The sequence below is a fragment of the Physella acuta genome, unplaced genomic scaffold, assembly GCF_028476545.2.
Source record: "Physella acuta isolate Inbredline_101_S28 unplaced genomic scaffold, ASM2847654v3 ptg000469l, whole genome shotgun sequence".
NCBI lineage: Eukaryota > Metazoa > Mollusca > Gastropoda > Physidae > Physella > Physella acuta.
In genome coordinates, this window is record NW_026731988.1 from 164,194 (window position 1) to 177,237 (window position 13,044).

The following is a 13,044-nucleotide window of genomic DNA, read 5'->3' on the forward strand; positions in this document are numbered from 1 at the left end:
TCCTCTCTAGGCATATCCTACCACCCCCACCCCCACATGGTCTGGTGAGCTGTGGTTCACGCTAAATGTTCGTAGAGCCGTGTTTAGTGACGGCTATTAGGGGCAGATAATTTAGTTAACTTAGGGAAGGTAAATAAGAGGAGGCTGCTTTTACGGAGTGGAGGGTGGGTTGGGGTTGGGGAAAGGAGGGGGGTTATCGTCCTTAACGAGTTACTGATAGTGTTTTAAAGCAAATATTTTCAGTGGCAGCATTGGTACTGTCGAATTCACAAATTATGAATTACTGAAAAGCAGAAAAAAAAAGACTAGATGGCGGCGTATGATACGTCGCGGGTCGGGTCGTATATCATATTTTTCTAACTTTTTTAACTTTGGTAAATCTAGTACTTATTTGTTGATGAATGATATTGTTTGGATTAGTTATTTTATAAATTGGTTGCTACACTTTGGTTCAACTATTGGCCATGATGGGCTTTATGCTAAAAATGTCAAAATGTGCTTTTCAAAGAAAACAAAATTTTATATAAAAATCTTGTCATCTACATCAATTAAATAACATCTTCCCTTTTTTTCAGTTAAAATGAAAACAATTAAGAAAAATATTTTACATCTGTAGGTAAAATAACTTAGGTCAAATGATCTATACTACAAATATCTATGTACATTTGTCGGCGGTATATGTTTACATGATGAATGTTTAGAATTAATCTTAAGCTCTAATTGTAACTTCATTTTAAATAGTGTCACCTGTTTTTACCTTTAATTCCTACATTTCAGTGTCTATGATGGCTAAAGTGAAAGTGACATACTAATGAATGCATTAACGTTCAACAATTTCAATTTTCAACAATCTACGTCTTAAAAACTTGCATTTGTTCTAACGGCAAGACAGAGTGTATATGAACACATATTTACAGTGTTTGGCTGAAATCTAAGACAAAATCAGCTCTCACGCTTTTACTGACAATATTATAAAAACTATTCTCTCAAATAAACCTAACAGAAGAATTCTTTCTTTTACCAAATAAGATTTGTCAAGCACTTTCAAATACCGAACGATAATGTAAACAAACAATACAGTACGCAGGAAGAATGATTATAATTACGATTTTATTTCTGCACCTCTACCTGACAGGCCTGCATGGTACGCCTAATTGTAAGTACTTTAATATCATCTTTTCATTTTTGTGCCCAAGACACATATGTACGCATCAGAAGGATCCCTCCACTTTTGTCGGGTACCGGCGATTTTCCGGGCAGTCCCTAATGACAGTCCTGCCTCTGCCAGCTGCTTGCCTGCTGTGCGCCTCCACGTTTCCCTTGGTCTTCCTTACTTTTTTCCTTAATTCATTTCGTTCAGCCCAATTCCTGTGATATCATCTGGATTCATTCTTAGGACCTGCCAGATCCATCGCCATCTTCTTAAGTATTTTAATGATTCCCAAAAAAACGCAACGAATCAATGCTGGCAACAACAAAAAATATACCACATATTCACTTGAATTATTCTAATACAATTTTATTACATCATTTCCTAGTTTGATACATATTATGCCTCAAAGTGTTCTTGTGTTATTGTTTGCTAACGTCTCTTGATTATTTATAAAATTCACATACATACTTTCAAGTGAGAAAGTAAGCAAAAGATCTTTTGTGTACGTTTCTGGTATATGATATGATGGTAAATAAATATAGTATGGCATTAAACTTGCAATTAGAATCTAATTTCAAAGGGTTCAAAGGAGAAAAAATAGCTTTCGTTGTACAAACGCAAACGCGCTTTCTCTTATCAGTGGCGGAACTAGAAAAAAATGGCCCCCCCCGCAAAAAATTTTTTTAGGCCCCTATATATATATATATATATATATATATATATATATATATATATGTATATATATATGTATATATAAATATATATATATATATATATATATATATATATATATATATATATATATATATATATATATATATATATATATATATATATATATATATATATATCGGGTGCAGTGGCGTAGCGAGGTCGGGTGTCACCCCCCCCAAAGAGCCATAGAGACCCTTCCCAGGGACAAACTTTCAAATTTTCGATTTGCACCCCCCCCCCCTCAAGTTTTCGATTTGCACCCCCCCCCCCCTCAAAATTTCGATTTGCACCCCCCCTCGAGTTTTTCTCTATATATTTTGCTATTTTTTTGCCTTGGTGTCACCCCCCCTAAATGGTGTCACCCGGTGCGGTCCGCACCCCCCGCCCCCCCCCCCCCCCCCTCGCTACGCCCCTGATCGGGTGTATATTAAACAAATGAATATCAATCGGCTAGAACATTGCCTCTTCTTTGTATAACATTTGAAACAGCTACTTATTACTTACTACAAAAGTAACAACACATATGAAGGTGTTTAGATATGATTTTTTTTTTAAATGAAAGACGCATCGTGAACAAGAAAACATATCAACAGCAGTTTTAGCTTTTCTAAAATTCAAAATTCATTCTCCTGGATTTCAAATTAGCGAAATCTCTAATAACATCTTTTAAGTCCATTTGTTTGGCTATTTTGGCTTCTATGCCAAGCAAAGAGAGATTGTGCAAACGTTCTTGGCCCGTGGAGCTGCGTAAATAGTTTTTTATTATTTTAAGCTTGGAAAATGATCTTTCTGCTGTAGCCACAGTGACAGGTAGAGTAAGAAATAAAAATAATGCAGTTAAGACTTCTGAAAAGCTTGAAGAAATTGTAGAGTACTTGATGAATAATAGCTCAGCCAAATCTTTAATTGTTGATATTTTCACAAGTTCATCTTTCAGCATTGAGGCTGTCAAAACAATTTGTAAAGGAAATTCCGCTGAAAGATCTTCTTTGTATTTTAATTGAAGATTTTCGGCAGATTTTAAAATGTCTTGTTCTTGAAGTGATACTAACTGTGATGGAGCTAAGAAAGCGAACAAAGTACAAACCTCATGCATTCCCTGAAATCTCTTTTCGATTTGATTTATGACAATGTCTAACACACAATTAAATACATTAACTCTAAAGTCGTCTTCATTTCCAACACGGTGGTCACAGGATAGTTCATCAAAATGTTTTTTTACTAGTTTTTGCCTTTTCCATGGAAAAGTTGGATTGATCTTCCATTTGTTCGCTATTTGAACTGTTTCATCTTTAACTAAACTGTACTGGCTTCTGTATTCTTTTAAATGTGTCCTTGCAGTTTGTAGAGAGTCAGTTGCAGTCATGATATCTAAATTTTGTGTCTGTAACAATGTTGATGGGATATGCACTTCAGCTAATATCTTGGACAGAAGCACGCAAATAAAAACAAATTCAAAAGTGTTTATTTGGTTCTGCAGCCGTATTTCTATATAAATTATATAAAATTAATTTCTTTCGGGGGGGGGGGGGGGGGCGGTAAAAAAATTTCGGGGGGGGGGGGGGGGGCTTCGACCCCCCCCCCCCCCCGAAGAAATGCCTGGAAGAAACTCTGGTCTTTGGTGTAGCAACGAAAGTGGGTTGTGATTGGGTTAAATATTAAAGTATTAAAGCTTCAGTGTACAGTACACATATTTCCAAGCTCATGGGTGGATGAGTTGTACTGTTGTAAGGGTGAACTACTTATGGTGGGAGGGGGGTGGGGTGGAACTTAAAGTGATGTGACATAGAAAATATTTTGTATTCTTGTGAAAATAAAAATAACAAAACATGCATTGGATTTTAGTTGCAGTAAAATGTGTGGGGTGGAGGGGGTAGGGCTATAAAGCTTGATATCATTTATTGACCTCACTCATGATTCGTGCCTTTGATTAACATAATTTAATGTTAATGATCTATATTTTTAAGCTATTTACTTTTAAAATGTTCAAAGGGCTAAAATGAAAAAACAGCAAAGTTCTAGTAGCGGTGCAGCGAAAAAAAGAAAGCTAAAGAGGCAACAAGATATATATATATATATATATATATTGGTGTGTGTGTGTGTGTAAATAAATATATGTAAATAATTAAATACATATATATATATATATATATATATATATATATATATATATATATATATATATATATATATATATATATATGAGTGTGTGTGTGTTCGAGCGTGCGTGCGAACTTGCGTACAAACATGCGTGAGTGCGTGCGAGCTTGAGTCCTTGTGCTTTTGTTTGTGCGTGTGAGTGTGTGTGTATAGAGTTAAAAGAATGTAACTAGTTGTTATTCATCAACGTACAGTATGCTTAATCTTAAGTAGGCCTACTTCAATCTACAGTGGTACTACAACAATACCAAAGTAATGAAAGTAACGAAACCTGCAAGAAAGAACTAATCGCTGAGGAAGGTCGTTTTGTATTATATGGCTCAGTAAACCTTAATTTCTCTGCCAGCAACTGGAGCCACATGATCACAATACAGTATAAACATCCATCCACCGATAATACATTCATTCACGTAAGTTTAAATAGTTAATACATCTATTTTTTTTTAGTTTTAATTCTTCCAAGATAAAATAAACACATGCATTCGTTTTCATACATTATACAACATAAATTGTACTAAGGCTATAACATAATTTTCTTACATAATTTTAAGATTGACATTGCATTCAAATTTTATAAACAGCGTTCCGGTTTACACTGTGGTTGTTTTTCTTTTTTTTTATATTGTACCCTTATTTACGCTTCACGCTCGTCTGCGAAGTTTTTATTGCATTCTATTTCTAAACTACTAAATTAACAGCTTCAAAAACCTCATGCAGGTACAATACGAAATACTCGAAACAGGTTATGATAGCATTTTACATCTGTGTAGTTTGACTACTAGTTTAATTATTTCATTTATTTATGTTTATATTTCAATAAAAATAGTTATGTTCAGTCGACACAAGCGTAACAGATCCATCTGGTAGCTGCAATTGTTACGATTGTTCAAGTGATTTTAAGCAGTTCATGATAAACCACACAGCGAAACTACAGTTCAGTGAAGCTGAGATAAGAGCTGCTATGTACTCAACAAATAACGAGATTATTTACAGCCCAACGCGTAAACTGCCTCTAATAACTAGTACGTTACTTTCATTTTATAATTAAACGTTTTTTCCTATATTCGTTTACGTTGTGCTACAAAACTTTGTGTTTATATTGAATTCCAAGAAATAACTTACACTTTATTATAAAATACTAGACAGTAGTACAACGATACATTTAGTTTACTATAAAGGTTTAAACTTTCCAGCATATGCTTTATATTATTTTTATTTTGCATGTTGCTATTCGCCTCGAAAACTTATATTTTTTTTAATGGAAAATCATGGTATTTCGTTTTGCATTTTATATGTTTCACGCTTTAGAAAGTGTTCAGAGTAGAATTCGAATTCGACGTATACTGCTGGATCATATTTGCTAGGACATACCGCTAGATGCGATTAGATTTAGCTCAACAACGACTATTTAACCGCTAGTCTGTTGTGATAAACAACTGAGTGATAAGTCTACGTGATCTTGGCCTCGAACCGTTGGCAACGTAACGTCGGTCTGAACAACTTGCAGATTCGTCATTCTTGTTACAAACCCTTTTGGACCTCTACTATGCATAGGAACTTGTTGTGAGCTACCGTTATGGTGTGTGAGATATTGTGGTTAACTTGACTACAAGAGAAACACCTATACGACGTATTGTACCAGGATTAGGAGATCGGTTTTGTGTGTGGACTGTATTTTCTTTAACCAAGATAAGTACCTTCCTCTAATTTTGTATGAGTAACTGAGATTTGTTTTGTCCTGTGCTTTGCTTAAGTCCTTGATATTTATTACTTTTTTAAAAAAAATATCACCAGCATTACAATATGCCTCCATTAAACGAAATACTAACTAGAACGAAGCCTGAACAAGCCTTAGAAAACAGTGGTGTTTCATTGCAAAAGAAGAAAATCAATGCAAAGCAAGACAAAGTTGTTGATGCAGATAAATCATTTGAGTTAGTCCAGAAAAGACTTTTAGAGAATGCAGTTTAGTAAATACTATACCAAATGTTCTTAGCAGAATACAGAGTTAAAGTAGAAGCCAAAAGAAAAAAAAAATCGCTCAAGGTAGATCTAAGTTAGATAGGAAATTAGAAGAATCTGAACTTTGTATAGACGAGGTTAGAAAAGAAAGAGAAAAAGAAACTGAACTTCGTTAGCCATAGTAAGAAAAAATTCTGAACATGAACTAAGTGAAATGAGACAACAGGAAGAAATAGAGCGAAACGAAAGAGAAGCAGAATTACGTCAACATCGAGCAGATATAGAGGAGGAGATACGCCAATCTATCTATATAAACACAAATTTGTTTATATGTTTGTATACTTATTTGTTTTGTTTTTTTTGTTGTTTGTCTGTTTGGTTACAGGGGAGAATCTGTACTATGTGTAGAACTGTAAAATACGTATTTAGGTAGAGAACAATGTAGATTTTGACCAAACTGTTAATCACAAATTTATTTAAAGACGTTAATTAATGTATTTATATATTCATTGGTAGACTAACCACTTTAATTATTAATGTTCAGAACAATAACTTTACTTATAGTGACGTCACATGATTTATTTACTTTTTATAACAATAACTAGGCATGCTGCCCAGCTTCGCTTAGGCTTTCAAAAACATTGAGAATTTGAATGCTTAATTAATTCGCCCGAGGGTCGGTCTACGACCTCAGGAGTTATGAAGAGGTTACTACGTGGACACATTTTTTTCGATTTATAGCTCATATAAGCCGCCGGTCAGTCGAGGTCTGTTTTGACCCCTCATCGTAGACCTTTAGGCCAACTGGCACCGGCCCCCGTGTTCTGTCGCCCCAAGGCAAAATCCTGCCTAATTTAAAAGCGCCTGCGGCGCCGGGAAGTGCCAGATGTCGGGCACCCGACAACTTTGCTTCATATATTATAGAGATTAGCAAATTGCATAGATAAACAAAGATTTCCAAAGTAGTTCCTTTCCTTATAGTCTAAAATAGGAAGATTCACATATTAAAAAAAAAATTAGGTTTGACTTAAAAAATAACTTACACGAGTATGCCTTTTTTTTCAAATTATTTTTTTTACCCGAAATTAGCCAGTTTCATTGCTAAACAAACAAAGATTTCTATTAAATATTTAAGTCCTGAAAAAGTTTTTTATAGAAATTTATTTTTGGAATAGATTCTACAGTAGATAGAGTCTAAATCTAGATCTAGAATAGATCTTAGAGACGTAGCGTAGATTTAGATCTAGTCTAGATCTAGAATCTCTAGATCTAGAATCCAAATAGATAAAATATTTTTTTTTTAAGTTTAGGCCGAGAATATCGTATTGTGTAGTCTACATTTCATAGCGTACATAGCTCTAAATCATATTTGAATGAAATAGTTCATTTTTTAAAATTCTAAACTCGGAAGATGACGTCATCAGTTTTGTGCTCTTTTTTTATTTAGTGTAAACAATAAGCGACGTCATTGTTAAATGCGTTCGTGTCCCAAGTTTATACACTTTTCCGGTTGCATAAATAATACTGTTTCTCTACATTCGAATACGCCTTTATTTTTTATTTTTCTTCTTTGAATAAAATTGTGGTTATACATTTAAAACATCTAACATATTATTTTCAACAAAAGTCCGTATAAAGGTATCCATATATCGCTGCCGATTCTGACGTGATGTCCGGCGAAAATATTTTGTGGACAGAGAGAGAGAAGAGCGCACGTGGCCTTTTATATATTAGGATGGCGTCTTCAATCGAATATTTTGTTGCCCATTCAAAAATTTAACGCATTATAAATCTAATTTTCTGTCGGCTATAGCTTTAACGATACGTCCGTTTGCTATTTTTATTATTTTCCTCTATTATCAATTTTCAACAATTCTTCTAATTTGTGTAAACAAATAGATCAGCTATCGGACGAAGAGAACGTCAACCCTATATCTAAAATTTAGAATCTAGGTCAAATCAAATGTACTTAGTTAAAAATAAAAACCATTATAAAATCACAATAAATTATTGAGTTTCTTTATAAAACTATGTTAGTTTTTAAATATTTAATATACATCTTTGCTTTTTAGCTTTAAGGATTATCTAAATTCGGGAATATATGGGATATTTCTATCTAGATTCTAGATACATAGCTAGAGTTACGGAAAAAACTAGACTTAAGACTAAAGATCTAGATCTAGCTAGATTCTATATCTAGATCTAGAATTAGTAGAATCTATGCCGAAAATCATTTTCAATACAAAACTATTTCAAACTTTAATTATTTTATATAAATCTTTGTTTTTGGAATTGGCTAATTTGCGATATAATTGAATTTTAAATAATAGGGCTTATTCGCGTAACTGAAGTTTCTTACTTCCCAGTTAATTATAGGACTACGTCAGTTCTAATCTGTAAGTGCTCACATAGCTACTATGATAGTGTAATAGATACCATGCGGGTGGTACGGGTTCGAGACCCATTTCGACAAAAGAAACATTTTCAATTTGTTTTCTTAAAAGTGAATGATAAAGTTGCCTATCGGGTCTTCGCGTGACACAGAGCAGGTGAAGTAGAGTTCATCTGCTTCTATGTCCTCAACATATGAAGGGACAGTGTAATCAGAGCCATGCTCGCCCAAAATCTTTTTTTAACGATAAAAACATGTTGTCTGAGAATTGGCGGGACACTGGGCAGGTTAAGTAGAGTTGGGTAGGTGTAGAGTTCACCTGTTACGTCAGCATGTGAAGGGATAATATGGTTAGACGCATGCTCAGTCGAAATCAGTCTTTTTAAAAGACAAAAACATCTGAGGTGTGACATCTTTTTGAATACGGGGGTCTGTTGTTTTTTTTTTTGTGACGATAAGTGACAGACGTGATGTCATTTGTGAATGACCCCCCGAAACCTACAGTTATCCAAAGAATGACGGGTGGTCTAGAATAAATTAAAGTTAGAGAGAGAATGACAAGTAAAACAACATGTATCCACGCTACAACATAAGTCAGAGATACCTAGATCTACCTATGAATATTCCTATGGTATAGATGACTCAGGCAGTGAAACAGAAAACAGGCCTACTACAAAAATTGATACGCCACATGCAGTTCAAAAATACTACAACAAATCACATCACCCAGATGAAGTATTGTTGACAAGGGAAGTATCACAATATTAGATGTTATTACAACAATAAACAAGGTAATACAAAAGTTAATTGTAAAAAAAACTATATTACGATAGCCTCCAGCAGAATGCACAGCATGATAGACGTCAATACAATAGGCCAATTTATAGAACAGCAAACATGACATCTTTCAGTGAAGCCATTAACAGGAACGACACATTTATATCAATGATTAACAACAGATTCCCACAATCTATAAGGGACACACGATGCTCAACAATAGCGATTGGAAGCTGTTGTTGATTTATTGTCACCTGTGCCGTCTATATTGTAAAGGACTGCCCACGCTTGTAATATATTCATATGGTAGTGGCAACCGCATATGTTATTGAATCGGGCAGCTCAAACCTCTTGCATAGCATAACAGATAAGTTGAATGTACACTAATGTGAAATGTAAGAAATGTCGTTGATGATCTATACATTTATTTGCAATCAGTTGTAGACGAGAACAGTTTTAGTTAAAACGTAATGCAGAAAGCTAAAAAAATAAAAGTAAAAAAAAATATATATATTATCAACATGAACTTAATATGTTCATTTATGAACATGAGTATAAAGAATTTAAATAGGTACTCCAAACTGGCGAAAAAGTGCGTTTTAGGGTCAGTTTTTGCGGTTTTCAAAAAAAAAATTTCACTACTTCTAGTTGTCCTATAAGAATAAACATTATATGTCAATAAAGTTTAAGTCTTTATCTGTCGTAATCTGGTATTTTTATATCTGTAACACATGTTTGAATGTGTTTTATATTTGTTTGAAAAGTATCAGTTACGTCAACAAATTTCACCGTTTTGCGTGTACCGATCGACCCCACACTGTTTTATTTGGTCGCGGCTTCGCGACGAAGCATCGTAGAAGCATAATCTTAATGTCATTTTAAAGATCGAATTCTAGGCTATCGTTTGATGTATAAATTAAAAAAAAACTTTTTTATTTCATTTAAAAAATACAGATTTTAAACTTTAAATGACGATATATACACGGAAACAAACTAATTCTGTTTCAATTTTTACACCGATGTAAAGTTCAGTTTTATAACTACTTTGTGTTGTAAATTCAAGTATTTCTGATTTACGGTCGCGAAGCCGTACCCCCAATAAACATATAACCCTCGAGTCGACTTTCAGCCCCGAGTAAGTTGCTCGCCGAACGGTTTTAAAGGTTGACGACCGATGATGCTAAACGGATTTTACCCTTGCTAGAGCCTTCAAACAAGTTGTAAGTATCATTTTTAAAGTTTCATTTCCATTTTAATAAATGAATTTTAAGTTTGAATGTCAGTTTGGTTTAATTAGTACACGTTATTAATGTAAATTTGAACGCTACAAGTCCACGGTTTTAGCGTGTGAACTACGCTTGTACACAGGGTGTGTTTAGACGTGAAGCTATTTAATTCAGGACATTCTAGGGACTTGAAATATGGATGCACTTAACTATTAGATGCTAGTGTTTACTAATTCTTTAAAATCTATCGAATGGGATTAATGATAGGGTCGTATTACTACAGTTTATCTGGACTATCACGTCAAAATTATGAATCGACAAATTCAAAATGGCCACCAGACTATCCTGGTTACTATGTGGACGAACTCAATTATTTACAGGGAACGAAGGTTAAATACTTATAAAATACTAATGAAACACAAAATAAATTTATAATTATAATAACTATACATTTTTATCAATGTATTTAAAACAAAAGACACTAAATTTGAAGGACTAATGTGATTAATTTTTTTATTTTCTGTTGTGCACTCTGATTCTGAATACCCTGCTGAATAATGTGAAATGGTCTGCGCCAGTCTCCTTAATAAAATGTACCAGATCAATTTTTAGATGGTTGTGCAATTTATTAAGATTGTACATGTTGTGACTTAGTTTTAAATGTTATATTAGTTGTAAGTGTAAGTAGTTCTAGTAGTATTTCTCATTATTTATTTATTTTATATGCATATAATAGTAACAATGAAGGACAGTTAAGTTGTCCTGAAGGATGTTGAGAACCACAGTATGGCATCTTCATCATTGGATATCTCAACCATTGTGGGACAAGCAACGATTATTTCAAATTTCATTCAGTAGAATTACTCTTAAAAATATATATAAAAAATATAAATTACTTTTAACAAAAAGGTGTTTTCAGGCTTTTTCATATGTTTCCAGTTATAGTCATAGGACAAATAGTAGGCCTACACAATAGGCTAGTAGTAAATTTAATTATATTTTATTAATCACAAAATCAATTGTTCGTTCCATAGCTGGAGACATTTACGGTGGCCTATCCAGAACTTTCCTTACAAGGGAAGGGAAGAAGGCCAAGACCCCACTCCCCCCTCCCCCCTACAATTCCCAAAACATATTACTCTTGATGCTCCACAAGATCAAGGTTGAGGGAAACAAGACGTACAAAGATGTTCCCCCAAAACTTTTCCCCCAAAGCAGTTATCAGGTTTGAAAAGAAACCAAAGCATGTGGCATCAACTGCTGCATCACTTGTAGGCATCACGTCTTTATTAAACTACATTACATTACATTTACTCTACTAAATTTTGATTCTGTTTCTCCTGCACTAGATAACTGTGGTATTTTTTTAAATAATATTTTAACTCATGTGATTTTTGAAAATAATTAACACATTTTTCCAATAATTTTAGAGTTATTCCAAAGCAAAAAAAAAAAATTGAATTTTTTTTTTTTATGAAAATAAAAGTGACCAAAACGCATTTTTGTCATTTTCAATTATTTTTTTACCTTAGAAAGACTCATTTTAGATGACTGAAAAAAATTGGGCATATATATTACAAACTTTGCAGCAACTTTACCAATTTCCACACTTCTATGTTATTTAGTTTAAAAAATATGGGTTCTCAAAAATGGCACTTTTTGAAAATCAGTTTTTTACCAAATTTTGCTTTTTTTAAAAATCGCATAACTTTTTTATTTATTGAGATATTTTTATAAAATTTGTGGCATAGACCTTACAATTAAACGTTCTTTCATGACATACTCACTCCAGAAGTCTGCAATCAATAGTTAATTTCAGTTTGGATTACCTAATTTAAACTACAGAAGTAGAATTTAAAAAAAGAATGTGGTAAATATAAGATGTATAGGAAAGAAAAGAAAATAAAAATTTCATAAAAAACGTTTTAATAACAAGCTTTTATGTAATAATGCACTAAAAAGTAGAAAATAAATTATACACTACTATTTAAATTACTATAAAGAAAAGCGTGGGCCACTTTAGTATTTATTGGATACCTTTATTAATATTTACTTAAATTTAGGAAGAGACCCACGCTTTTCATTATAGTAATTTAAATAGTAGTGTATAATTTATTTTCTATTTTTTAGTGCATTAATACATAAAAGCTTGTTATTAAAACGTTTTTTATGAAACTTTTTTTTAGTACTTTACATGTTTTATTTACAATAGAGTTACATGACTAAAAACCATTGCCCAGAAATTGAACGTGAAGACGCGCTTTTGCCGCGATGACGCATGTGGATAGAACTGCCTACTAATTTGGTCAAAATTTTAATTAATTTATACAAAATTAATCAGGCGACCAATTAAGTCAAATTTCATGTCACGATGCATTGTCTTCATGTCTTGACCCAAGTACCAATTACGAACCATATATGTCAGTTATAAGTGCCTGCAATTTCGCTCCGCCGTTTCTATCTAGACAGACAGACTGACGACTGACGACAGTAGAAGCAAGTTAAATAAAAGCTTGTAAAAATATGTTACCGGTCGACCAAGCGTGTATAAATGGACCTGGTAAGTAGGCACGCTATATGTATTTTTCCAAAGCATTCTATTTTCTAAATAAGTTTATATCATCCAGAAATTATGTTCGCATAATTAGACGTACATTGCT

General features: G+C 33.3%; 1 protein-coding gene across 1 annotated transcript; it reads right to left on the reverse strand.

The window, feature by feature from the left end:
* Positions 1 to 2,474: 2,474 nt before the first annotated feature.
* LOC131943837 (zinc finger MYM-type protein 1-like) lies at positions 2,475 to 3,233 on the reverse strand. The gene has a single exon (XM_059304121.1). It carries the CDS (start codon positions 3,231 to 3,233, stop codon positions 2,475 to 2,477), a length of 759 nt encoding a protein of 252 aa, XP_059160104.1.
* Positions 3,234 to 13,044: the final 9,811 nt, after the last annotated feature.

Bases quoted from the DNA above. Each gene is read 5' to 3' on its own strand.
- LOC131943837 (XM_059304121.1), bottom strand. From the start codon at position 3,233: ATGACTGCAACTGACTCTCTACAAACTGCAAGGACACATTTAAAAGAA.